The sequence below is a fragment of the Accipiter gentilis genome, chromosome 14, assembly GCF_929443795.1.
Source record: "Accipiter gentilis chromosome 14, bAccGen1.1, whole genome shotgun sequence".
NCBI lineage: Eukaryota > Metazoa > Chordata > Aves > Accipitriformes > Accipitridae > Astur > Astur gentilis.
The window spans coordinates 15,922,519-15,948,492 of record NC_064893.1 but is presented as its reverse complement, the minus strand read 5'-3'; the positions used below and the strand labels follow the sequence as shown (position 1 = coordinate 15,948,492).

Genomic DNA, 25,974 nt, shown 5'->3' with positions numbered 1-25,974 from the left:
AGATTAAAAGCCATACCACGTTTTGAACAATGAATTCTTAAGTGTGCTTTCAGCTGCTTTGAATGTTGCAAGCTTTAGAAAGTAAGTCTCACACAGTTGTTTACTAATGGGGATATTTTCCTAAAAGTTCTTATTTTCTTGAGGGTAGTTGCCATAAAGTATGTGATTAAAGAAGTAAGGCTAATGACTGATTTTCATGCATATTTCATACTTTTCCATTAAAATCTCTTTTTTTCTGTGGCTAGTACAAAATACAGACGTGTTTAATACTCGCTTCCGTCTGCCTGTTATACCTCCCAGTCTCAACAAACAGGGCCCTGGCAATGTTCTATCCCCTCAGCAGTGTCTGTCTATGTACCTTATCCCCTTCCCCAGCATTAGTGATGCAAGGAGCCACCTTTTCAAGGCTTATAGAGGGTAGTGCAGCAGCGCCTGGATAGTGAGCCTTAGAGGGCTTTTGTAACGCAAGGGACCTGGTCCTGCCCTTCAGGGTTTGTGTGTTGAAACAGACTGGTTTTAAGGGGGCCTCTTATTGTAAGAGCCAGTGGTTTTGTCCCCGTTCAGCCTTCTGCATGTAAGACCATGAAATTCCATGAGTTCGTGCCCCAGCCATACTGTGGCTGCACATGCAACACACAACGTGGCACAGACATTGTCAGAATTGTTAAGTCACGAAGAAGGTAGAAATTCCTTGGAGACTTCTAGTGAGCAGAGGTTAACGCGTGTGCCTTGTCAGCATTGTCATCTTGGAGGACTGGGTGCTGATTTTCCACTTGGGAGACTCTTCCTCTGATCTTGTTTCACAGCAATGTAGAACCGTGTTCGCTACATGTCTTGGGACAGGATTCTGCGTTGTGCACTGCCGACTGCCGTTGACTGCTATTGAAAATTTTGCTTGTGTAACAGGTCCTGTTACGATTGTCGCCATTTACTGTGCGACGTTGTCTGAAGTAGACAATGTTTTAACAAAGCCTTTGGGCAAGTAACGTCTGCTCAGCGCTCCAGGGAGGCTTACAGATAGCCAGTTCTTGCTCTGGAGGGTGCGTTTGAGATGACAAATGGCACTCTGCTTCTTGGTCTTACTTCGCACCTCAACAGGCTCTGCGCGTACCGTTTCAGGTGGGCTTTGGGTGCAGGACGCGCAGCTTCCGAGACAGAACCGTTGCGTTCGTGTGTAGAACAGTTGTTGCGCACAGAACGGAACAAGAGTACAAGAGAGTGTTTCTAGTCACGCCTCGTCGCTTTGCATCCTCTTTTGTCTTAGAGCTGGGGAAAGAAGAAGAAAAAGTGTTTGATCCAAGTTCTTTGGATGCGGATCGCTGCGAGAGCTCTTACGGGGCAGAGTCGGAGGCCGTGCGGTAACCTTTACACCTTTTTGTATCTTCTTAGCGCTTGAATTAATACAGTTGTGTTGCATGCGTGTTTTTTTCCAAAGTGTCTACGAAGGTCTGTGCAGTGAAATCCTCCTGGGCCCGTGTTCAGAGAATGATGAGAACCGCTGTGGTTTTGGTCTGCCTTTGGAAGCTGCGCTCACGATTGTTAAGACCGTGCAGAGTTAGGTTGTCTATAGTTTGTGCACGTGCCTGTTTAAGGGCAGCGCAAATTGCGCTATCTTTGCAGCAGCACGAAGGCTGTATCTCATCAAACGGAATCTTTTCTGGGGTTATTTGGTGTCCAGAGGGGAGCTGTGTAAATTATTTCACCGTTACGTGAGCCGTCTTGGAATGAAACCTGGTTATGGCTTTGCCTTCTCACTTCTGCTGCAGGCTTTGCATCCTTACGGGAGCAAAGACCAGGCATTTATCGCTCGCACAAACAACGGGTGTCACTTGGTATTTCTCATTCCTCCTACCTGCAAAGAATTCTTCTGTAAGAATGGGTCCGTGGTAGCCCCTAGGTTCTGGACCATCCCTCGCTATCATTGTCTCTGTAGTGACTTGGTCTGTCCCGTCTGTCAAGTTGCGTCCTTCCGCAGAGGTGTTTCCATCTTGAGGGAGTCATGATTCCAGGCTTCAGCTTTTTCTTTGGTCCAGAAAAAAACCACAGAAGCAAAGAAAGAAAACTCAGTCTCCATCAGTCGAGGACACCGTTTCAGTGTGGAGGAGATCCAAACCCTCTGGCGGATCGCCTGTACAGTATTCCTTCCATAGAGGGTGTTCAGTGTGAGCTCCTTCTTAACTTCTGTCTCAAAGTAGCGTCTGCCGGGGAATTAACCGTTTTCATCCCCAAACTGAATACCGGAGGCTGAGATTCTTATTTCATCCTCGGCGTCGCCGAGGACTTTCCTTTTTACGCTGGTAAACTCCTTTCGGAGTTTGGTTGTCTCGGTGCTGAAAGACGCAAGGTCTCACCCGTATCTGTGCAGACAGACAAGCTGTTTTCCAGTTGTATCAAGCTCGTTTTGGAGACCACAAACGTGACGTTTCCGTTTGTCACTGGGCTATAATCCGTCAGAGCTCAGGTCGTACCACCAGTTGCTGGGAATGCCTAACGTTTGTCAGGCGGCCCCCTGGAAGCTCTCCGTACCTTCCATAGCTTCTCCAGACCACGAAACATGCTGTTGTAGAAGCCCCGCCAGGGCTGTAGCGTGTGGCAAAGTGGATGGAAACTGCTGTGTGAAGGATTCGGAGGCCCATCTCTGAGGAGGTGTAAGTCTATGACAGTTGTTGGTTAGTCATGCAGAGGGTTGAATATACGTGAACGGTCTTCGGAAACAAACAAAAAAGGAGGTTGCTTAACCTCCTTTGAGGTATGTCGTCCAAACGTACGTTTCTCCTGCCCCCCACCCCATCCTTCCAGGTATTCGCCTTTGTTGGGATCTTGCAGCAGAAGGAACAAAACAGCCTCGTGGTACGCTGCCTTCTCTGCGCATCAGGTGTGACAAAAGAAGCACAGGACCGATTAAGAACAAAAGCTTGTTACCCAGCTTTGACTGTTAACACGTTGTGAATGTAAACCTCGAGTGCGCTTCTGGATAGCTTTGGTTGCTCCTTCTGTTCCCTTGAGAAGTGGGAAAGAGTCTAAATATAACCAGCATTGTTATCTGGCGTGCTGCTTTAGAGCTCACTTAACACATAGGGGCATGCCACTGTGTTTTTCCTTTTAGTGGTTAATTCCTGCATTTTTGTTTCTCTGTTGCGCTTTAAATGGTTGCTTGTCCATATCTTAGCTCTTTGGCTAGCTAGGGAGTCATTTTATATGGCCTAGAAAGCACACTGGCAAAGCTGTTGCTCTTCCCCTTCTTGGTACGAGTTTTAAGTGCTGCTCTGTCTGAATCTGTGTGTCTTTTCCTTGAAAGGATCGGAGTATTTCTCTCTTCTCTCCTGCTCTGCTCGGTTTAGCAGTGCACGCTGTTGAGAGTCAGTGTTGCCGTATCCTTCCCCCCCCGCCCCGCCCCCAAGCCGTTTTAACTAGAGAGCTAAGTAATTTCTGTTACTTGCTGTGCCCATAAATCTCCTTTGGGAGGAGCTGTTGATCTAGGCTGGGAGCTGAGACGATTTCCTGAAAGCTGAAAGGAGAGCCATGCCAGGTCACTCTTCTGTGGTAGAGGAGGTCACCAGATGGAAAAGGTTGAGAATCTTTGCCTTAAACGATTTTAACATATCCGTGTTGGAGATAATGTGTTGGGGGATTATTAGTTGCTCTGTGCAGATAATGTAGTTGTGGAGGACGTGGTGACGTGTTGGAGCGACTTCTGCCTGTTGAAGTCGGATGGGGTGATGATCTCGCTTAATCTCATTAGTACAGCAGGCTAGAGAATTTCTCCTGGGAATTCATGCACCAAGCCTGCTAATCTCAGAATACTCAGTAGGAGTTTTTCCGAGGGTTCGTAAGCCATTGGACTTTTCTACGATTCTATGATTACCTTTAAAATAGTTTGGGTTGGAAGAGACCTTTAAAGGTCGTGTAGTCCACCCGGCCCGCCCCCTTCCCCGCAGTGAGCGGGGGGAGGGGAACATCTTCAACTAGATCAGGTTGCTCAGAGCCCCGTCCAACGTAACCTTGAATGTTTCCGGGGACGGGGCATCTACCACCTCTCCGGGCAACCTGTTCCAGGGTTTCACCACCACCATCATCGTAAAAAGTTTCTTCCTTGTATCTGGTCTGAATCTACCCTCTTTTAGCTTAAAACCATTACACCGTGTCCTGTCACAACAGGCCCTGCTAAAACGTTTGTCCCCATCTTTCTTATAAGCCCCCTTTAAGTACTGGAAGGCCGTGACAAGGTCTCCCCAGAGCCTTCTCTTCTCGAGGCTGAACAACCCCAACTCTCTCGGCCTTTCCTCACAGCAGAGGTGTTCCATCCCTCTGATCGTTTTTGTGGCCCTCCTCTGGACCCACTCCCGCAGGTCCACGTCTGTCTTGTAGTGAGGACCCCGGAGCTGGACGCAGTGCTGCAGGTGGGCTCTCACCAGAGCGGAGTAGAGGGGCAGAATCACCTCCCTCGACCTGCTGGCCGTGCTTCGTTTGATACAGCCTGGGCGTACGGTTGGCTTTCTGGGCTGTGAGTGCACATTGCTGGCTTTTCATCCGCCAGCACCCCCAAGCCCTTCTCCGCAGGGCTGGTCTCAATCCCTTCATCCTGCAGCCTGTATTGATAGCGGGGGTTGCCCCGCCCCAGGTGCAGGACCTGGCACTTGGCCTTGTTGAACCTCATGAGGTTCACATGGGCCCACTTCTCGAGTGTGTCCAGGTCCCTCTGGATGGCATCCCATCCCTCAGGCGTGTCAGCTGCACCGCTCAGCTTGGCGTCATCTGCAAACTTGCTGAGGGTGCACTCGATCCCCCTGTCGATGTCGTTGATGAAGATATTAAGCAGGATTGGTCCCAGTACGGACCCCTGAGGGACACCGCTTGTCACCGATCTCCATCTGGACATTGAGCCGTTGACCACTACCCTCTGGATGAGACCATCCAGCCAATTCCTCGTCCATCCAACAGTTCACCCATCAAATCCGTGTATCTCCCAATTTAGAGAGAAGGACGTTGCGGGGGACCGTGTCAAAGGCCTTACAGAAGTCCAGACAGACGACGTTTGTAGCTCTTCCCTGGTCCGCTAGTGTAGTCGTTCCATCATAGAAGGCCGCTAGGTTGGCCAGGCAGGACTTGCCCTTGGTGAAGCCGTGCTGGCTGCCTCGACTCACCTCCCCGTCCAACACGTGCCTTAGCATAGCTTCTAGGAGGATCTGTTCCATGACCTTCCCAGGCCCAGAGGGAGGTGAGGCTGACCAGTTGGTAGTTCTCAGGGTCCTCCTTTCTACCTTTTTTAAAAATGGGTGTCATGCTTCCCTTTTTCCAGTCACCAGGGACTTCACCCGACTGCCGTGACTTTCCAAAGAGCGTGGAGAGCGGCTTGGCAACTCCATCAGCCAGTTCCCTCAGGACTCTGGGATCTGCATCTCGTCAGGTCCCATGGACGTAGGTATGTTCAGGTTCCTCAGGTGGTCACGAACCTGATCTTCTCTTACAGTGGGAGGGCCTTTGCTGCCCTAGTCTCCGTCTTGCGGTCCACCCACTGGAGAGGTGTGGGAAGAGAGGCTGCCCGTGAAGACTGAGGCAAAAAAGTTGTTGAGTACCTCGGCCTTCTCCTTGTCCCTTGTAACCAGTTTGCCAGTCTTGCTCATCGGGGGGGAGGGAAGTGTACGCGTTCTTTGACCTTCCTTTTTGGGCCGACACACCTGTAGAAGCCCTTCTTGTTATTCTTTGCGTCCCTTGCCAGGTTCAGTTCCAGCCACGCCTTGGCCTTCCTGGTCAGATAGCTTATTGGGGATAATCATGTCATTTTAGGGATAATGTCAATAGGGGAACGTAATGTCATTTTTTACAGAAACCCAGTTGATTTGCTCTAAGAATAGGACTGGTATGGGCAAGGGTTAGAAGAACGGCAGGGTGCAGGAGAATGCTGCAGGGTGATCTTCGTTTATATCAAGATGGGCAATCTGTGTCCTTCTGCAGCCCTGGCACTCTCCTGCCTTTATGTATCACTTCCGTTTTTCGCACGCTTGCATATCCGTATGGCTTTCTCCTACCGGTGCTGTCTCCTGAAGCATGCTTGGGTGGACTACATTTTGGTGGAAGATGACGTGGACTTGGGGTTGAGGTCGAGAGGAGCAGCTTGTGCCGTTACTTGCCAGCAGAGACCGAAACAGTCCGGCCTGGGCACTGATGCGTCACTCATTCTTTGGGCTAGCTGGGGCTTTAACTGATAGCCTGTAGGAAAAATAGACTCGATCCTGATGGTGCTTTTCTTATGACCCTTTGTAAGTACTGTCAGGCCCCCCACAAGTGAGTGGGCAGGGCTACACTGATACGGCTCACTGAACTTGTGTTTTAGTAGCCTTTCCTGTGCCTCGCTAACGAAACGACGTTTGCTGTGTTTGTTTCCTGCTAGGTGGTAAGGACTAACCCGTTTTCAGTTACACGACATGAGAAGATAGCCAAGGGGCTACTGGGAGACCAGGGCCTGCCTGGTGTGTTTGCGCTATATGAACTTTTGCCCATGGTGGTGAAGCTGAGAGAGAAACACAGGTAAGAGACGTGTCAATCTATATCATCACCCTCCATTGGTTTTTGCCGTTTTGCATAGCTTAAGACTCCATCCTCGCTTAGACGCGACAGTGCAAATGCCTGAAAGCCATCCAAGCCCCTTTCCAGTGGGTGGAGGGGAAGAGGCACTCCCAGATGCCCTCCTTCTCCATGTGAACATCTGAAAGGGATTGGGGTTCTTCTGGTACTACCTGAAGCGTTTTAATCCAGCTAGCCATTTGAGGACGATGCTTGGAGCAGAGCACCTTCATTTTCCTGCTGAACTGCTGGAGTAGGTCCACAGTGCGGGCAGACACAACCGTCACAGGGGGAAGGGGGTTCAATCCGTTATCTGTAGCAACGGAACTGCAGGCGCTGAGGCTTCCCGGTGAAAACACCCTTAAGGTATAACTTGATGGCTTCAGCGGTATGCTCGGCTCACTTGCCAGAGCTGAGCACCGTGTACTTTACTCGCATAAATCTTACAGGCATTTTGCCCTGAACGCCTGCGAAGATTCACCTCCTCCGGGAGACCAGGGCGTACCAGACCCTTAAAGGCACGTGGAAGAGGAGCCTGGCGACTGCTGCTACTGCCAGTACCGCTGTCAAGGGATGCGCTAGGGTTCAGGAGCTGGGATGTACACTCTTGCACTGATAAGCACAGCGTGGACGCTTGTTTTAGGTCTCGGACTCGGCCCGATACTGGGATCGTGATCAGCACAGCATAGCAATAGGAGACTAACGGTTGCCCGAAGGCTGTAAGCTCTGGCGCTGCCTCAGATCCCTGGAGGCGAGGCAAGAGGAGTAACGGTACCTCCACTCGCCGAAGCAGCGGGTTCGCTAGATGTTTGACTGCACCAAGGGGTGGAGTGTGACTGTTCGCTCAGCTCCTGCTCAGATTTGGGCTAGCCCAGCTCACGCTAAGGCCCGATGTATGCTGGGAGCAGCGCCTTTGGGTTGAAGGGGGAGCACCAGGTAGGCAGCACAGGTGGCCAGGAAGAGCTAAAGGGCCATGATGCAGCCATTAGCACCTGCAGCTGGCTGTCTCCTGCAGCCCCCATCTTTGCCTGGCAGTATTGTCAGAATCTGCTGACTTTTGGAAATGGTATAGACCAGACTTCCAAGCTGGAAGGTATAAAACAGCAGCTGAGCCAAAAAGCCTTTGAAGGAGATTCAACAGCAGCTGGACTGCTGGGGCTTTTGTGCTTCACAGTGTGATACGGGGGACGCCCGCGCGGTGACGGAGGAGGAAGGATGAGCACTCTCACTAGGGAGAAACAACGTCTTTTTTTTGGTTTTGCTTTTGGGTTTTTTTTCTTTTCCCCCCTGCCCCCCCGCCATAAGCCCAGGACTTTTAGTGTTACGGGTTGTAAGTTAGGAAACATGACGGCTTGAGTGAATTCACGTCAGAGAGTAGCCCGGGCAAAGGGGACCGAGCCCTGTTTGTCGTGTGTGTTTGTTGCATTTCTTCACGTGCTCACGAAATAAAGCTTAATTCACAGCGTTCGTTGTCCTGTAACTTTGAACTTTTCTCTGCCGTGCCGGTTTTTCTCCCCCTGCTTGCAGTCCGTCCCGTTCCTGCTGCACAACAGGGAGCGAAAGCGTCAGTCATTGCACCTATGTGTGCTTGGCTTTCGTACTAGATGGGAACTCCGGCTCCAGGGGCTGAAGTTGGAGCTTTTCGTAGCAAGTGCCAGCTCTTCAGCTGGCTTCCCTGGGCGATGGACCTTTTCCAGGGTCCCTGCGGTCCCGCCCTTCTTGCCCCAGTGGCCCCAGACCCCGCCATCCGACCCTCTGGGCTTTCCTCGCGCTCCTTCTCTCCCAGACTGCACCGGGGGCGCTTTTTGCCCCCAGCGTTCTGCGGGGCCCTTAACGGTCTCTGAGCGGAACGCGCTGGAGCGAGCGGCTGCCGGGGCGGCCTCTCCCCCGCGGCAGCACCGCAGCCCGCCGCCGCACCCTCAGCGAGGAGCGAGAAGCGAGGAGCGAAGAGCGAGAAGCGAGAAGCGAAGCGCCGCCACAGAGCGAGCCCGGCTCTCCCGGTCGCGCCCGGCCGGCAGGGTGAGCCGCTGCGCCCGCCGCGGCAGGCGCCTGAGCGCGGTCCGCCGGGGCAGGCCGCGGAGCAGCCCCCGCCGCGGGGCCCGTCAGGCGGCGGAGCCCGGCTGGAGAGCGGGGGCATGGCGGCGCGGAGCCAGGCCTCCCTGCGGCGCCGGCTGCAGAGCTCGGAGGAGGCGCAGCACCGGCAAGCGGTGCTGGTGCGGAAGCTGCAGGCGAAGGTGAGGAGCGGGGGCGCCGGCCCGGCGGGGAGCTGCCCGGGGCCGGGCCGCGGTGGCGGGGCCGGGGTGCCCGGGCCGCCCGCGCAGCGCTGAGAGGGGCCTCGGCGATGTCGGGGGGCGAAGGCGCGGCCCCAGCGGGGCCCTCCCCGGGGCGTTCCCCGGCGCTGCCGCGGGCGGGACGGCGCCGAGCCCGCAGCTCGGGGGAGGCCCCGGGAGCCGCCCTCCTCCGCCCGGCCCGGCCCGTCCCGCTGGGCGCCTGGCCCTGCCGCTGTCACCCTGCCGAGCCTCTCGTGAGGGCTTGTCCGTCCTGAAATAAAGCAGCCCCCCGGCTCGCAGGCGCCTTTGTTGGGCCACGTTAGCAGGGGGCTGTCCCAGAGGCAGGAGCCGAGCCGGCGGGGGTGGTTTGGGGCGGCCCCGGGCCGAGGCAGGCAGCTCTTAGGGTGAGCAGGTAGCAGTACGTGGAAAAGAAGCCCCGTCTCAGGAGATAAAGCGAAGCTTCCCTGTATGGTAACGACTTCTTGTGGGCGGCATCGGCAGCGCTGTGAAACGCACTGTGCTTGGGCTGTAAAGACTTGGAGAAAAGCTAATGCAGGAGGAGCCGAGCCTGTCACAAGCTGCATTCATTCGCTCATCTTCATTCTATGTCTCCGTCCAGGTACTGCAGTACCGGACTCGGTGTCGAGAGTTGGAGCAGCAGCTGGCAGCAGGAGGGGTGAGTGTGCAGGTTGCCAAGTAAAGACCGTGTAGGTAGCGTTTGTTAACGCGGGCCAAAGCAAGCTCCCCAAAGCAATGGCAGAGGGCAGAGGGAAGCAAGATTTTGCTGCCTGAGGGTTTAAAGAAGCGCTGTAAGCTTGCCTGCGAGTGTTTTGTCCAGTTGCCGTTCTTGGAGGAGTCAGTGGTCCCAGAAATGCGGGTGCAGGAAACCCTGTGGAGGGGGGGTTTAGTTTTGAGAAAGAGTGCTTTATTGCTGGCGTAACATTTTGTCCTAGGGCTCAGGAGAGGGCTACACTGCCTGTTAGGTTCTATGGCCGTCTCTGAAAAAGAGCGGGTTGAAACGTGGCATTTTGGAAGGCAAGAATGCTGGCGTTCAGCATACGGCTATGGGCTTTTCTTTCTGCTTCACGGCTAAAGCAAACCTAGGAAGAACAAAGGGTGGGAGAGTAGGAGAGCGTTCCCAGGCTTCAAGTCGAAGAGAGCACTCACGGTTGTGAGCTAAGGAGACCTAGCTGCGAGAGTGCCACAGTGCGGGACTGAGGAGAGCTGCTCGCATTGAGCACCACCCTTCCCCTCCCTTGCTCTCCATAGTCACGACACTGTTACGCCTGGAAGAAGCCACGAGCTCCTGAGCTACCCAAGCGAATGGAGCGGAAAGCGGTGGATGCTAACAGCAGTGAAGGGAAGGCGAGAATTTGACTAAACTTTTCCTTTCTTCTGAAGGGACCCCTTCCAGGCAGGTGGGAAGCCACAGAAGACCAGAGCCTGGAGAAAGCACTGCTTCGGGTGGAAGAGGAGCAGCAGAGGTACAAGGAAGAAGCGTTCCCTCATACCTGGTATCCTGGATGCTCGTGGAAGTGAGGGAAAACCTGTCAGTGCTCCCTGGTCTCCCCAAGGGGAGCAGTTGGGCAAGCTGCTTTGAAAGCAGAAAGGTCCACAGTCTTGTTTTCTGTGGTGCAGTAATAGTGTTGTGTGCTGAATGGCTCTGTTTTGAGCGGGGGGGTTATTCCGGGTGACTTCCAAAGGTCCCTTTCCAGGCTAAATTATTCTGTGGTTCAGTAGGTGAGCGGGTCAGGAGAGTGCTAGAGAAAGGCGATGCATCCGGTGATCAGACAGCACGAAGGGGAGGCAAGACGTGAACTGTGGGCATCGTCAAAGTAGAAGGGGAAACCGAAATTGGAGGTGGAAGTAGAAGGCTTAAAGCAAGGAGAAGCAAATGAGCATGCCATCACAGAGAGATCTTAGTTAATCCTAGAAAGCACTTTTAGGGCCTCTCAGTTTGACAACAAAGTCAGTGTTGAGGGAGTTGGGAAATCACGGAGACGCTGCTTGTGGATAGCAGTCGTTCAGTGACCTCGTTGCTGTTTCTCCCTTTCCAAGGTGTGAGAATCTGGCAGAAGTGAACACTCTCCTGCAGGAACAGCTCGATGAAGCGAATGCGGTTAATTCAGCCCTTAAAGAAGATGTTGGAAGACTGACGGTGGATTGGATGAGGGCCCGGGAGGAGCTGGAAGTGAAGGAGAGCGAGTGGCGCAGTGAACGTGAGGTAAGGCTGGGCGACGGGAACGTCGGACGCGATGCTGGGGTGGAATGAGAATGGGTTTTATTTCTGGCCTAGAGAACTTGCCGTGTGAAAGTCGTGGCACCGTTGAGGATGTATTGGTGTTTATGAGCAGAAGACAGGGGTGTGAGATGGAGGAGTGTCAGGAAATTGTGGTGATGGAAGATGCCCGCGTGCTGTGACCGTACTGGTCGTTCTCAAAGGCAAATGCTTGCTCTTGCTGGTCACTGGAGGGCAGTGACACATGAACGCTCGTCTGTTTTTTAATAGTTCCTAAATCTCTGTCTGCAGCAGTGGAGACCGAAGAGAGGTCTGTGTGTTTTTGGATTCAGGGTAGCCAACAGAAGAACAAGACAGGCCTCCCTTACTAATAGGCTGTTGTAAGCAAATCTGACACTGGTCTCGGAGGGGCTTGTTTTTGTCTTCCTCCACCGAGCCTGTTAGACACCTCTGCAAGGCGAGATGATGAATCGCGATCGGTTTGCTGTGTTGATACCCGCTCCTGCAGGGGAAGTGTGGCTGTTCCCTTCTTTGCAGTCAGGTGGCAGGTCTACTGAGGATGCCTCTGTGGTGGCTCTTCAGTCCTTGATGCTCCCCACCCCCACCCCCCCCGTTGGAATAGTTCTTAAAGGAGACTCGGTGATGACGGTTGTACCCTCTCCTCTCTGAAAGGCTTGTACAGCGACAGCGAAGGCTGAATTGGCATTTCTTTTTGCCTTTGCCTGTTTAGCTTTATGACAGCTACCTAAGGGGTGAACGCAGCCGTCTACTCAGCCTGTGGCGTCAGGTGGTCACCTTCCGCTGTCATTTCCTGGAAATGAAGACTGCCACTGACCGGTGAGTAGAAGTGAAGGCTAGATCTCGTTGCAGAAAAAACATAGCTTCCCTTCACAGCTGCTTTTTGAGCCTTGATGTTACGCTAGCTGCGGCTAAAGATACAATTTCTCCTTTGGTAGTCTGAAGCGATGGCATTAAGCATGCCTTAGGCTATACTCCGAATCATTTTGTTTGATGCTGGTTTTCAGATAACGCTGAGGGGCTCAGGCTATAAGCAATGCAGAGGCCCTGAACAGGTGAACTTGGCTATGGTGATGTTTGGGCATATTAACACAGACACAGGCATATGTGGGCGAGTTGGGAGAGACTCACCAAAGCTATGCATGCAGCATGTGGAGCGGCCCCCTGTTACAGAGTGGTTAAAATTTGCCTTAAATCTCACTGTCTTTCCTTTCCCACTGCTCCCGATGGAAAGATCATTCATGAATATGTATGTAGTTATTTTTTCCTTCTCATTTCCAGCCTACGTTTGTCCTGGTCAGTTTGCATCCGCTTATTCCTGTACCAACACTGTTGAGAGAAAGAATAGCTTCTCTACCCTGCTATTACATTTCTCCAATTGATTTTGCTTAGTTTGATCCCTCCCTTTTACGATTGTTTTCTTGTTCTTGGGCCCTCTGAGGTTCCTTTCTCACAGGTGCCTTCTGTGCAGAGACAAATAGCGTAGCCTAAGAGTAAATTCTTCTGGTGTCAGCATGCAATTTCAAACTCTGGGTTACCGTCAGCCGTTTACCACCTTTGGTGATAAGCTTTCCTTAATGCGTAGAGTATGCCTGACCCGCTAGTTAATTCTCGAAGCCTTCTGGCTGTTCCGTACATTTCCTCTTCTCTCTGGGGAGAAAATAGATGCGTTCCTCAACCATCAAATAGACCCATTGCCCAAGGATCAAGATGTGTCCTGATCCCAAAGTGTCAGGTGAACGATTCGTCCCCAGCGAAGATGTCGTCTTTCCTGCCGGCTTTTGCTGTTGCGCAATGCCGTGCTTCGGAAGCGAGCCAGCTGATAAAGATGGTGGCGTGAACATTACCTCTTTCTTGATTCTTCTTCAGAGATTTGTCAGAGCTGAAGGCAGAGCAAATGAGGCTTTCTGGATCTATACTTGTAAACTGCTCCCGCCTAAACTGTGGCGTACGGCCCTGGGCACCCGTTACGCCGGGTAGACCTGTCCTCGAGGATCAGGCACAGCAGCAAGCGGGAGAGGAAATAAGCCAGAAGACTTGGGAAGTGATGCGCTTACAAGTCGAAGGGGACCCGGAGAAGAAGGAGCTTCAGGACAGGTGAGTGTGTTTTCAACTTTGCTGTTAGCAGCGTTATCTTCTGTGGGTGCTTGTTGGATTCATAGGATGGGCTGTGTTCACGTTTAAAACGCACCCATTCTGCACAGCCTTGTTCCTGTCCCTAGTCAAACTATTGCCTTCAACAGAACGGATAGAAAAAGCTGTCTGACAGACAGAAGCTCTTGTGAGGAAGGCAGGACTAGAAAAGAGATGGCATATTACAATGTTTTTGCTGTTAACTGATTCTTGGTGAGAAATGGAGACGAGCGTAAAGAGAGCTGTGTCTCTTGCACAGCCCTTTTGCTACCCAGGGCTGTGCTAAAGGAGTTGGGAGGAATTTGCACAGGACCATCATATGCAACGTAGCCCCTCCGTACTGCCGTTTCCACGCTAGACTGAGTGCAGAAGGCCTTTGGGGCAAGGAGTGCCATTTTGCAACATCACACATACAAACCTGAATCATCCTGTGATTATGAGTTTGCGTTAAAAACTTGTTTGTCTTTCCCCTTCTCATAGACTGAAGGACTTAGCTGCACTTGAAGGAGAACACTCATTATTACAGAGCGAGTTGGTAGTCGCAAGAGAGATGCTGGAGGAATCGCACCTTCAGAGGGATCTTCTGAAGCAAGAGAAACACGAGCTTACCGTGGCACTGGAAAAGGTATGGTCACCTTATTCCGAGGCAGCACTTGTGGGAGAGGCAGTTGTGATAGCAAGACCACCACAGATGGTGTTTCTGGCAGTAGAAGCCAGGGACAATGTTGTTGTCCTTCTTGGAAAATGGTGATCGGACCACAGAGGCTCTCCGGTGTAGTTAGTGCCCACGTGCTTGTTGGGAATGCGGAACTGGGAGCGTGTCAGAGACACAACAGGGGACCTGGAGTTGCTGCTTGAGGTCAGGGATTTTCCTGTCTTTGTTGTCATGTTGTTCTTTTGTCTCTGCAGGCAGAGCAGTCAGTAGCAGAGTTGACAGGGGCTCAGAATAAGCTGACTGCTGAGATAGCCGATCTACAGGTTGCAGCAGCGAACATGAGCAGTATCAATGAAGCTCTTGCGTTGGATAAAGTGCAGCTGAACAAACTCGTCTTGCAGGTGAGCAGAGTTGTCAAAGATCTTGCCAGGTGTTTGTCTCCAGCTGCTGCTTCTCAGCCTTCTTGCCTTCGGACAGTATGACTGTCTGAATGTGGAAACGTTGCTCTTTTCCCTGTCCAAGCCGAAGCTCCTACAGAGTAAACCTTACTGTTATTTTATTTCCTCTGTGCTTCTGTGATTGTAGCTGGAGCAAGAGCATGACGTTCTGTCAGGCAAAGTGGACGAGATGGAGAGAGCAAAGATCTCTGACCAGGAGAAGCTGAACTTGTGTGAAAGAGCAAATGAGGCGCTGAGCGCAGAGAAAGCCCACCTGGAGCAGCTGCTGAAGAAAGCAGAGGAGCAACAGGAGGGGCTGCAGGCAGAGCTGAGGATGCTGGCAGAGGAGAAGGCAGAAACCCAAGAGAAACTCAATGAGGTGAGACCAAAAACCTGGTGCTTTCTGGGTGGGCTTTTGGCTGCTTGGCTCAGTGAAGCTGTATCTGTTGGATTCTGCAGTGTTTTTTGTCAAGGAGACACTTGGTAGCGCTGGGGGTCTGACGGCCTTGTTTACTTCCTTCTGGAAATGTGTTGGTGGCTTGCAGAGCTGTTGTGCAATTCTCTGCTTCTAGAGATTCCTTTAATCCACCTGGCTGTGTTGGCCTCTTTTTTGGCTTTTGATAAGCTGCAGAGAGGTGATTTGCCTTGCCCACGAATCTGCGTGAGGCTGCTACTCTCACATGCGTCGAAAGAAGCAAACAGGGTAGCTCTTCACCCATTTTCTGAGGCCAAAAACCCCCGGGGCTGCATGTTTCTATTTACGCTTTTTGTTGTGAGGTCTGCAACTTTCCAAGCTCCGCTTGTTGGGTCCTGGAGGGCGGGACAAAGGGGCAAGTCAGCGTCTGCTGTCCTGTACTGCTAACAACGGGAATGACATCCTGAAATTGTTGAAACTGTATTTTAGGACATACGTGCCGCTTTGAATTGCTAGATCCTCTTTAGGCTTTGAGGGAGAAGCTGAGAAAGAGGTGATCACAGAAGACTGTTTACTCTGGACTAACTGGTTTTGGTAGAGTGGAAAAAGAGCTTGGGAGAATTGTATCGCTGGAGGAGACTAGGGAGTTTGCCATCCTTTCAGTGTCGGTTTCATAATGTACAATCTTAGGTCTTAGGGGGTAACTTTGAGAGGAGAATTGTTTGTGTCTGATGGTCTGTTCTCTGTTAGACAGTCTTAGTTTTGGAGTACGTGGTCTGTTTGGCAAACACCCGTCAGAGGTGTATTGGCATCACTGCAGAAGAAAGCCAAAAAACGACAGTTAGTCTTCAGGCTTGAATGCCAGCAAGGTCTATTGGACAACTTGTTTGTGTAAGACAAGTAAACAGTATTGTTGACATGAACTACTGTCCAAGTAGAGTCTACCGTCTCTTTGGCCACACCAGCCGGACTTCCGTAAATCACTGAATGACACTGCTCACCACGAGGGCTGTTTCCCTGCCAAGGATCACCTCTTTGCATCCAACTGCTGTACACACTGAAGTAGGTGTGTGGTGGTGTTTTGCGACAAGGTGACGCTTTGATGTTGGTTTTTCTTCTTCTAGAAGGAGAAACCATGTGTATTTCCACTTTGTTCGGCGAGCAAAGTTGCTCTTGCTCAACGGTTCCTGGAAATTTCCAGCACTGGAATAGATTCTGATAGAACTTTAGTTTGCAAGGTGGCAGTTGTGGAAGATGTGGTATTTTTGCGTGAAAAGATGTAGTCTGGGGTGTGTACGTTTGTCCTGAAGGGGCCGCCTGGTCCCAGGCAACCCAGTAGGGCCTTATTACACATGGCTTTCAGGTTAACAGCCCTAGTGCCTTTTGGCAGCCCAGGCTGTTAGGGCGGTATGAAGCAGATGCTCTTAAACTTTCAGGCCAGAGTACCGGAGCTCTCTCTCCTCTAGCTGATTCAGAAGTGGCACTGGCTGGCTCTGCACAGAACTCCAGAGAAAGGACTCTAACTGTATTTTGTCCCGCTTTCAGGTTCACCGCCAGCAAGAGTCAGCTAGCAGTGGTCTGGAGCAGTTGCGGCAGGAGTCCTCTCGCCAAGTGCAGGCACTGGCCAACGTATCCAAAGAGAAGGAATTGCTGGCGCACGAGAAGGCTGCCCTAGAGGCGCGACTGGCAGCCACGGAGCGGGACAGACGAGGCCTTGCAGAGCAGCTGGCAGAGGCCAGGTAAAGGCAGGGGGGAGACCCTAGGCAGGAGATTATTTAATGGCTGTAATTATAGAGGTGATAATCGTTACGCGAGGCTTCATTGCATCCTGTATGCTTTTGAGCTGTTTTCACCTTCCATGGACAGAAAATGAAAGAATCTCGAGCAAAAAAACCCAACCAAAAACCCAAACCAGTACAGCATGGTTTGAATGTTATTTTTCTGACAGCTAAAGCTAACAAAGCTCTCCTGAGCCTGGGGCTCATGTTTATGCCCCCTTGCACGTTCCTGTGTGAAGTCCAAAGCAAGCCAGCGTAATTCCTCGGTATCTGGTACCTTGGCTCTGCATTGAGTAATAATTAAACCATGCAGATGTTTACTGAAACCCAAAGCTTCTTTCTGGTTTTGGTTTCTCGTTCTGCACGTTTGAACTTGGATCTTTCCTTATCCAGTAGTTTGACAGGGGATCTTCAGAATTCAAGGCTATTACGTACGGACATGGCGAGTAGGACACTGCCGTTTAGGGTGAAGCTAGAGGCTCGTGCTGAAAATCTTGAGGGCCTACTCTTTCTAGTCTAACTCTTGTTACCTGTGGTGCAGGACCTAGAGTTGGTTACACCAGCAGCAGGGAAGCCTCTTTTGAATGCTCGCCAGTCTGCGGGAATTGTTGCCCATCATTGGTGTGTGGGTCCGGTACTCCTTACCACGTGCTGTTTTGAGACAGACATCATGGAGGAGTTTATGCAGGGAAGGAACAAGATTTTGTCCTTCTGCTGGATCAGGTTTCTAAGATCACGTGTGACAAGTTCTGCTTTTAAAAAAAACCAACCACCCCAAACTGCCCAACGTATCGAGAGGTTTGTCCTCCTCTCAGGTCTTTTTTAGAAGACTCCTGACCTTGCAGAGCTGTACAAATGAGAGGTTGTTTGTCATGCTTCTTGACTTTTACGCCTTACCACTCCAGAGTATGTTGTTAGCAAGGCTGATAAACACCATTTTGACTCGGTCTGTTTCTTGAGAGCTGCTGCTGCTTCTGAGCTCCAGCTCCTCTTATTTGATCCAGCTGAATTATGTTCTGTCAATTATTGGGCTGCAGCAACTATTCTTGCCAGATGTTGTTCTTAAGAGCCTGTTGTTGTCGTCACAGTTTTGGACTCTTTATCTTCTCTGTTCTGGTTTAGAGACTGACTTTGATTTATCCTTAAAATGGAGCATATTTACTCTGGACTGCCAGAGATTGGCGTAGTCAGAAATATGTGCTCGTTCTCCTTCTTGAAGATAGACCCTCCATCGTCCATCAGAGCAGTGAAATCCTACTGTTGTGGGTCTTATTGCTGTACCACTCGGGTGCCCCTTTACCCTGAAGGATGTTATCCTGGTTGCACGCCTGTTCTAGTGAGGCAGTGCTGTGTATGGTAGGAACCTGGCACACCGGACGCCGTGTTAGATCAGGGAGGCAACTTCAGCTCCTGGTTGCAGAATCCTGTGTGTCATACGTAGCAGTTGGTTGAAGGCTGTGGATGTAACAATTTGCCTCCGCAGTACTACAACTTCCATTTTAAAGAGCGGCAAGTCGTTTGGGCTACTGCCTGCTTCGTTAGCAACGCTTAGAGAAAAGTAGCCAGTTTTTCTCGTGAACTTCCAAGAGTTTAAACTGAAGGCTACCTGTCTCTCCTTTCAGGTAGTCCTTGTTCAGGTAAAATCTAGTTCAGATTTCTTAGAAATGCTGCTTACAAGCATGAGATTTTACTATAGGATCTGATGTATTGCTTTAGTCCCTTTGAAATATAGGGAGTCTGGAAGATCACCTCCCTGTACGTACACTACGAACAGCATCAAAAAGTCACGAGTCAGCCAGGGAGATCCTCTTACTCTGTGCCCCTGCAGAGCAACCTGGAAGTGACGATGAGCAAAGGGCTGTGAGCAGAGGCTGGGCTTTTGCTTGCTGCCACAGACTTGGTGAGCGCAGCTACCCGTGTGTCATAGATCAGACAATAGCAATTTAAGATTTGCCTGTGGAGATCAAATTTGGCTGGGCTTTCTGTGTTACGCTAGGTCATAAGGAAAGCCTGGGCATTCCCTCAGAGGGGCCTGCCTTGCTCTTTTAAATGGCAGAAATATGCCTTCTGTATCCCAGTTTCCACGCAACCCATTTTCCGTACTGAGGGGTAGGGATCTTGAACCAGTTCCTACTGGACTAGCTCCCTGTGGGCGTCAGGAGCAAGAAACTCCTTTCTCTCCGTATTGGCGTCTTGTAGGTGCGGGAGGGAGACCCTGGAATCCAGCCTGCTTGAGGCTCAGCAGCGCTTATCTCAGCTGGAGATCGCCAGGAGTCAGCTTGAAATCCAACTTCAGACAGTCAGGCAGGCCAAGGAGGTGATACAAGGTGAGAGCCTCGTGTGCTTTGTTTCTGGTGATCCCCCTGCCTAGGGAGGATGGCATAAAAATAGCTCTCTGTGTGCAGTGCTTCTAAGGAGCGCAGGAGCTGGGGACAGATCCCTCCGACACTGAAATTCAAATGGCTTAAGGTTAGTGAAGTCAGAACCGCTGTTTGTGTAGGCCCTGAATCTTGCCATTTGCCACGTTTGCAGGGGAAGTGAAGTGCCTTCAATGTGAGCTGGAAGCAGAGAGATCTCTCATGAAGCAGGAACGGGAAAACATGGCGCAACAGCTCTTGCGGACAGAAGAGCAGTATAACGATACCCTGAAACTTCGGGAAACGGCTCACGAAGTGGAAATAAACAAGCTCCGGCAAGAGCTGGTAGGAAACAATATGCTTCTGAATTCTTGAGGCAAGCTTTGTGGGCTGGCTTTAGAAGAATAATAGCCTGAGCGTGTGAAATGGCAGCAAGCGTCTGTCATAGGCCACACGTTGCTAGGCCAGGCAGCAGAGCCAACGGCTCGCACTTGAAAGCACGTGAAGACCTACGGGACTATGCCGGGACAGTAAATGCAAGCCACGGATTCCGTGTGGGCCTAAGACGAGTTGAGCAGAAGGTTGGGTGGTCCCCACCCAAGGCATGGCAGTAAAGGGGTAGGATCTTAGCAGACTCCTGTCTACCGTGAAGCAGAGTCCTAACTTTCCTGCCAACTGGAGTCGCGGGAACTTTGTTCCTTTCTTTCTGTCCTTTCATGGTTGACAGAGGTGTTATCTTTGGGCTTAAAGCATACAGAACAGATAGAACAGCCCCTTGTTCCTGGTACGTGAGTTCGTGGCCCGTCTTGTGACTAGGGCATCGGGGTGCTGGCCTCTTTCTCACCCTGCAGTCCATCTGCATCTTTTCCTTGATGAGAATGGAGTTGAGCTTTGAAAATAGAGACTCTGAGACTAGAGAGAAATCCCGTAGGCGAGAGGTGCTAGGAAACAGGCAGCCGCCAGAGAGGGGAAGGTAACATCTCCTCTTCTTCCACCAGCTGACCCTCCTTTTAAGTTCCTTGATCGGACATGATTTGTGGAGGGCACAAAGCCACTACTGTGCGCTGTCGAGGTGGGGGTTTGTGGGAGGGATGAAGCTTCCCATTTTTTTGAGAAGCTTGGCTGGGACTCCATCCTGAAGTCTTTTTCTCCCCTCATCAGGCAAGCAAGCGGGAAGGGCACCATTCAGAGCTACAGGAGATGCTGGAGCAGTGGGAAAAGGAGAAGGCAGAGACGGAAAGGGAGCACGAGAAGAAGCTGTTTGATATGAAGCAGAAAGTTGCTACCATGCAAGCTCAACAAGAGGAGGAACGGACGAGAGCGGAAAGTGCCAAGCAAGAGGTAAAGACTGTGAAAGGAGAATTCGTGTGGGTTTTTTTGTTGTTTTTTTTTTACTCTTCTGGGCTCCTTATTGGCAGTGCTTCTCTGGACACCGTCCGTCTGGGTAGAAGCGTCTCTTAGATACCCCTTTGTAAAGAGGAGCGATGCCTTGGCAGCCGTGAGACCTTTGTGCCGTGAGGGACAGGGCCTGTAATGCGAGAGGCTACCCCAGTGTAGGTTTAAGAAAGGCAGGAAGCGCGTTGCAGCCTGAAGAGAACATGAACACTGTAACTGTGTCTGTGGTCTGACCACTGCTCCTTCAAGAGGGCACAGTGGTGTTCTAGAGGATGGTACCCTGAAAACTCTACACGGTAGAGGTCCAAAAAACCCCCCCAACGCCCAACCCCAACAACGGGGTTGTTCTGTCTTCCCTTCCTCCCTCCCTATCAGAGAGAACATCATCGTGCCACTGCCTAAATCATGGTTAGTCTGGACTTTAAATCCTGGCTGCAGTTCTGGCAGCTCCTCCCCAAAAGAACACACTAGAGCTAGAAGAGGTTCGGAGAAGGGCAAAAAGGAAGACGGGACTGGCCGAGTAAGCTGGGAAAGACGCAACCGAAAGGGGGGTGGCGCGGGGAAGGTCTTACAATGTCCCGAGAGGCAGGGAGGGAGGGGGCAGCCACTGAAGCAGGAGTTCAAATCTAGTACGACAAGCAAACATACGTGGGTGGAATTATTGAACCTCTTTGTCACTGTTTTGCAGCAGGAACGGGACAGACTGCGAGCAGTTAAAGAAGAACTGGTACGGGAGATGAAACTTCTTCAGGACTCGGTCACAGCCTCCGAAACCCGAGCAAATGCAGCAACAGATAGGAATCGCTGCCTTGAACAAGAACTTCAAACTACATTGTCTGTCTTAAAAATCAAAAACGAGGAAGTGGAAACGCAGCGGGAGAAAATCCAGATGCTCCAAAAAGAGGCAGCACAGAGACAAGCTTTGCAGGAGAGTCTCACTCATATGACTGCCATCCTGTCAGAGAGGGAGGGAGAAATGAAGTTGTACCAGGAACAGATGAGAATGCTGGAGAACCAGAAAGAAATGCATGAAACCACTGTCAGTGAGGTTATCAAGGACATAACAGAGAAGAACCAGAAGGTTGAATCCCAGCAAGAACAGCTACAGGAGCTGGAGAAGCAGCAAGAAATGCTGAGGACTGCTGTCAGCAAGATGAGCAAAGAGCTGGAGGAGAGAGACCGGGAGATCGGATCCCAGCAAGAACAGATACGGGAGCTGGAGAAGCAGCGAGAACTGCAGAGGACTGCTGTCAGCAAGATGAGCAAAGAGCTGGAGGAGAGAGACCGGGAGATGCGATTCCAGGAGGGGAAAATAATGACTCTAGAACGAGACGGTGCATCACAAGTGAGAAATCTGCAGGTGGATCTTGATCATATGAAAGGAAACTTGAAGGAGAAGAATTTGGAGCTGCAGTCTCTGACTCAGCAGATCCAAGCGCTGGAAATGGAGAGAGAACAGGTGAAATCTCTGCACGCGAGCCTTGGACACCTGAGGGCAGTTCTTAAGGACAGAGAGAGCGAGTGTGATTCTCAAAGGGATCAGTTAAGACTCTTGCAGCAGTACAAGGAACAGCAAGAGGGCTACCTGCAAGAGCTTCGTGGTACACTAGAAAAGATGACCCTGTCTTTATCCGAAAAGGATCAAGAGCTTGAGTCACAACAAAAGCAAATCCGGGAAGCTGAAGAAGTCATGGAAATGCAGTTAAGGACTGTCCGCGACCAACTGGAGCAGACCTTAGGAGCCTTAAAAGAAAAGGACAGACTCCTAGACATCCAAAAGCAACAAGCAAGGAGCTACGCGGAGAAAACAGAAGAACAGATGAATGTCTTGCACAGAGACTTAGAATACACTACAGCAGTACTGAAAGAAAAGGATTTAATGATTGAATCTCAGAAGGAACTGATTGAGACCTTCCAAAAACAAGAGCGAGACTCTGGACAGCAGAAGGAAATTCTGCAGCAGCTTCAAGTGGCACTGAAGGAAAAAGAACACGAAATTCTATCCCTTAGAAAGCAATGTGAGGCGTGGAAGGAAAAGGAGGAAAGGCATGAAGCTGAGCAAACAAATCTCCAAGCAACAAAGCTGACTCTGAAAGAAAGAGAGGAAAAGGTAGAGGTTCTGGAGGAAGCTATCGCTAAGCTTCAACAGCAAAAGGAGGAGGCAGCGATGCAGACCGAAGCCATACAGCAAAAACTAGAATACGCTGAATCTTCTCTAGAAGCGAGAGATCAAGAGATAGTGTCTTTGCAAGAGCACGTCCAGGAGCTTCGAGAGCAGAAGGAGTTAGAAGGCAAGCGGGCCAAGAGTCTAGAGCAGGATCTAGACAAAATGAGCCAAATCTTGAAGGAGAACCACTCGGAGTTCCTCAGGCAGACCGAGCAAATGAACATGTTCCGGCTTCGTGAAGAAAGCACGAAAGTAGCGCTAACGTCATGCCAGCAGCAAGTGGATCTGCTTGAGCAAGCGGTGAGGAAGAGAGATGAAGACAATGAAACTCTCATGCAAAAACTCCAGCGCCAAGAAGAAGAACTGAAGACCTTGCAGAATCTCCAGCTGAGGCTAACCAAGGAGAATGAAGAGGTTAGGCATGGCAGAGAGCGAGAGAAGCTCCTGGAAGAAGCCTTGCGTGAGAAGGAGCAAGAGGCCAAGGCTGAAGGTGAACTAAAAGAGTTAAAAGAGGAGGTAAGAGCTCTTCGGGAAGATCTCCAGCATGTTCAGCCGACTCTGACAAAGAAGGATGAAGAGATCAAGAACCACAGAGACAGAGTCGGGTACTTAGAGAAGACTCTGAGAGAGAGAGAACAAGAGCTTAGGAGGCAGAGCGAGCTCTTGAAACAATTAACATCAGCTTTGCGATGGAAGGATGGCGGAGAGACCCTGCAGAAACAAATCCAGAAACTCCAGAAATGGGAGGAAGAGGAAGCAGAGAAGAGGCGAGTTCTCCAGGAGAGAGACCGTTCCTTGCAAAGACAGAAGGAGCTAACGCAACAACTGGAGGATGAGCGGAAAGCCAAGGGGGAAGAATTGGAGCGCACGATTGCTGTTTTGAAGCAGACCGAGAGCAGAGAAGTCAAATGGAAAGAGAAGGCACAAGCTCTGACTCTTGCCCTTACCAAGAGTGAAATGGCCAATGGGACTCTGAGGGAAGAAATAGCCATCCTGCAGAGCATGGTTTCGGAGAGGGACACGGACCGGTTTCATCATCAGGTAGGCAGTGTGACTGATCATCAGTCAACTAAAATGCCTATAAAGGATTCTAAGGATGATGCCCATAAAGATACGGGAATATGTAGTCCCATAAATACATGACCTGCTTGGCCAAAGAAACTGCGGTTGTAGCCAGCAGGCTTGCCTGTCTGCGTAGCTCAAGGCATTCCCCTGCTGACATGTTTTCTGTCAGCCCCCGAACTACTGAAAGAACTACGGAGCTTGCTGTTAGAGTTACCCCAAGCCCAAACGTTGGGGATGGGTAATTGGTTCTCTCCTGCGTAGGCAAGCTTAGCCAACGTGTCGCGGTTGGGGTTTGGCATGGAAAGGTAGGGGCACAGTTGACCAAAGTAAGGGACTAGCCTTAGCAGAATTTTGTAACGATGGTTGCACAGCAGCTGCGCTGACGGTGCTTTCAGAGATGTCGATTTTGGAGGTACAGCTTTTCCAGTGTATTAAAAATAACGGCATTCGTACCGTTGCCTGATCAGGTGAAGGGCTTCATTGCGCATTCAGGATGTACTTGTGCTGCGGTCCAAAAAGCCGGAAGGCAAATCTGTGTGGATTTCCCCACGGCGATCGGGAGGAGGGCCCCTAGGAAGAGAGTGTGTTGTTTTGGCCCGTCAACCCGGAGGAGCAGAAGGGACTTGGCACTGTCCATTCCCGAGTCCGGTCACACTCCCCGACTTGTCGATTCTGTCCCTCCTAACCCTTATGGGGCACCAGCTCAACATAAACTCCTCTCTGTATGCCCAGCAGGCTATTGCAGAAGGGGAGCAGCTATCATGGCTCTCGGAGAAGAGACTCCTGTCACAGCAGCTGGAATGTCTGCAGCGAGCAGTTGCAAGGCTGGAACTGGAGAAGGCGGAGCTGAAGCAACTCAATGCTGAGCTCAGGAGGACTCTCGAGCAGGTAAAACAGGCTTTCACTGCCTCTGCAAAGCCTCACGGTCCTCTGGATCACACCACATTTCCACAGACAGCACTTTGGAGTCCTCTGCTTGTTTCCTTCCCTCTCCCGCTTCCCCCTGTGGACACACGCTTTTGTATTTGCTCTCTCTTCTGGCACCCCGTTGCCTTCACAAATGCGCATTCGCTCCGGTCCCAGCCTTCTTGCCCCAGTGTCCCCATACACGCACATTTGACACTCTTGTGTCAGGACCTGTTTCCTCTTGCTCTTTCTCTTCCATAGCCTACTTTGAGTGCTTTTTGCCCGCAGCGTTCTCTGGGGCAATTAACAGCCTCTGAGCAGAGCAGAAATCTCCTTGCCATGATGTCCAGAGCTCCTTTTGCTCCTTGTTTGGTGGCAGGTTTCTGTCACCCTTTCTCCTATCACCTATCGCCTGCAGGTGGAACGCGAACGGAGGAGACTGAAGAGATATCACAGTGGTCGGTCGCTGCCGGATGCGTGCGGATTTTCGCTCTCTGACCAGCACAAGATGGCTGCTTCTAGACAGGTGAGAACAGAATCTTCCTTGGTGGGAGGAGGGTCTGGCCGTACAGAGGAACAGTGGCAAATCCCAGTGGCAGCATCCCCCCAGCATAGACCCAAGAGAAGTGGAACGTAGACCATGGCCCTGGCCAAACTGGAGACCAAAAGGAAATCCTTGCATTTTCTTCACAGGAGGAGTCTCACGCTCGCTGCAGTCGTCGATTAGCTGAGTTGCAGAACCAGGTGAGGAGTGGGAAGGCTCTCGTCAAAAGCTGCCGTGGCTGTACTGAGGGGCACAGCTTTGCACGATGCTACAGCCCGAGTTTTGTTTGGCTGTCGGGAAGTGAGTACACCAGGCAGTGGAAATACCCAGTCAGTCAGACACATCTGTTGGCCATGGCCACACAACGTCATGCACCTAGGTCTAGGCTCTGGCTTGCCTAGAGGTCAGGCGTGGTGGGAGAGGGATTGGAGGAAATTCAGAGAACTGGCACTCGCCTGAATATAGAGAAGATTCTAAGGATGTTCCCCTTGAGTCTTACTCATCTTGTTGACGGCTTCCATTTTCCCTTGACTCCGTTAACAGTAGAGCTTGCACTCTATCTGAGCTCCAGGGGTCTGAGGCAGCGCCAGAGCTTACAGCCTTCGGGCAACCGTTAGTCTCCTATTGCTATGCTGTGCTGATCACGATCCCAGTATCGGGCCGAGTCGGAGACCTAAGCACAGCGTGGACGCTTGTTTTATCAGTGCAAGAGTGTACATCCCAGCTCCTGAACCCTAGCGCATCCCTTGACAGCGGTACTGGCAGTAGCAGCAGTCGCCAGGCTCCTCCTCCATGTGCTTTTAAGCGTCTGGTACGCCCTGGCCTCCCGGAGGAGGTGAATCTTCACAGACGTTCAGGGCAAAATGCTTGTAAGATTTATGCGAGTAAAGTACACGGTGCTCAGCTCTGGCAAGTGAGCCGAGCACACCGCTGAAGCCATCAAGTTATACCTTAAGGGTGTTTTCACCGGGAAGCCTCAGCGCCTGCAGTTCCGTTGCTACAGATAACGGATAGAACCCCCTTCCCCCTGT

At 51.3% G+C, this 25,974-nt stretch overlaps 1 protein-coding gene across 1 annotated transcript; it reads left to right on the top strand.

Moving 5' to 3' along the window:
* The first annotated feature begins 5,582 nt into the window (after positions 1–5,582).
* LOC126045534 (centrosome-associated protein CEP250-like) lies at positions 5,583–25,707 on the top strand. The gene is made up of 18 exons (XM_049816826.1): positions 5,583–6,260; positions 6,392–8,798; positions 9,454–9,510; positions 10,236–10,318; positions 10,893–11,058; positions 11,804–11,910; positions 12,961–13,188; positions 13,705–13,849; positions 14,134–14,280; positions 14,465–14,695; positions 16,277–16,470; positions 18,709–18,836; positions 19,042–19,211; positions 20,028–20,207; positions 20,950–23,469; positions 24,226–24,381; positions 24,818–24,925; positions 25,093–25,707. The coding sequence occupies exons 2-18, from the start codon at positions 8,700–8,702 to the stop codon at positions 25,342–25,344; spliced, it is 4,971 nt and encodes a 1,656-aa protein (XP_049672783.1). The 5' UTR covers positions 5,583–6,260; positions 6,392–8,699; the 3' UTR covers positions 25,345–25,707.
* Positions 25,708–25,974: the final 267 nt, after the last annotated feature.

What these genes read in the sequence shown, in the direction of transcription:
- LOC126045534 (XM_049816826.1), top strand. Translation starts at nt 8,700, where the DNA reads ATGGCGGCGCGGAGCCAGGCCTCCCTGCGGCGCCGGCTGCAGAGCTCG. An exon ending in CGGAAAGTGCCAAGCAAGAG is followed by an intron (nt 20,208 to 20,949) that starts GTAAAGACTGTG and finishes ACTGTTTTGCAG; the next exon opens with CAGGAACGGGACAGACTGCG. An exon ending in AGATGGCTGCTTCTAGACAG is followed by an intron (nt 24,926 to 25,092) that starts GTGAGAACAGAA and finishes TTTTCTTCACAG; the next exon opens with GAGGAGTCTCACGCTCGCTG.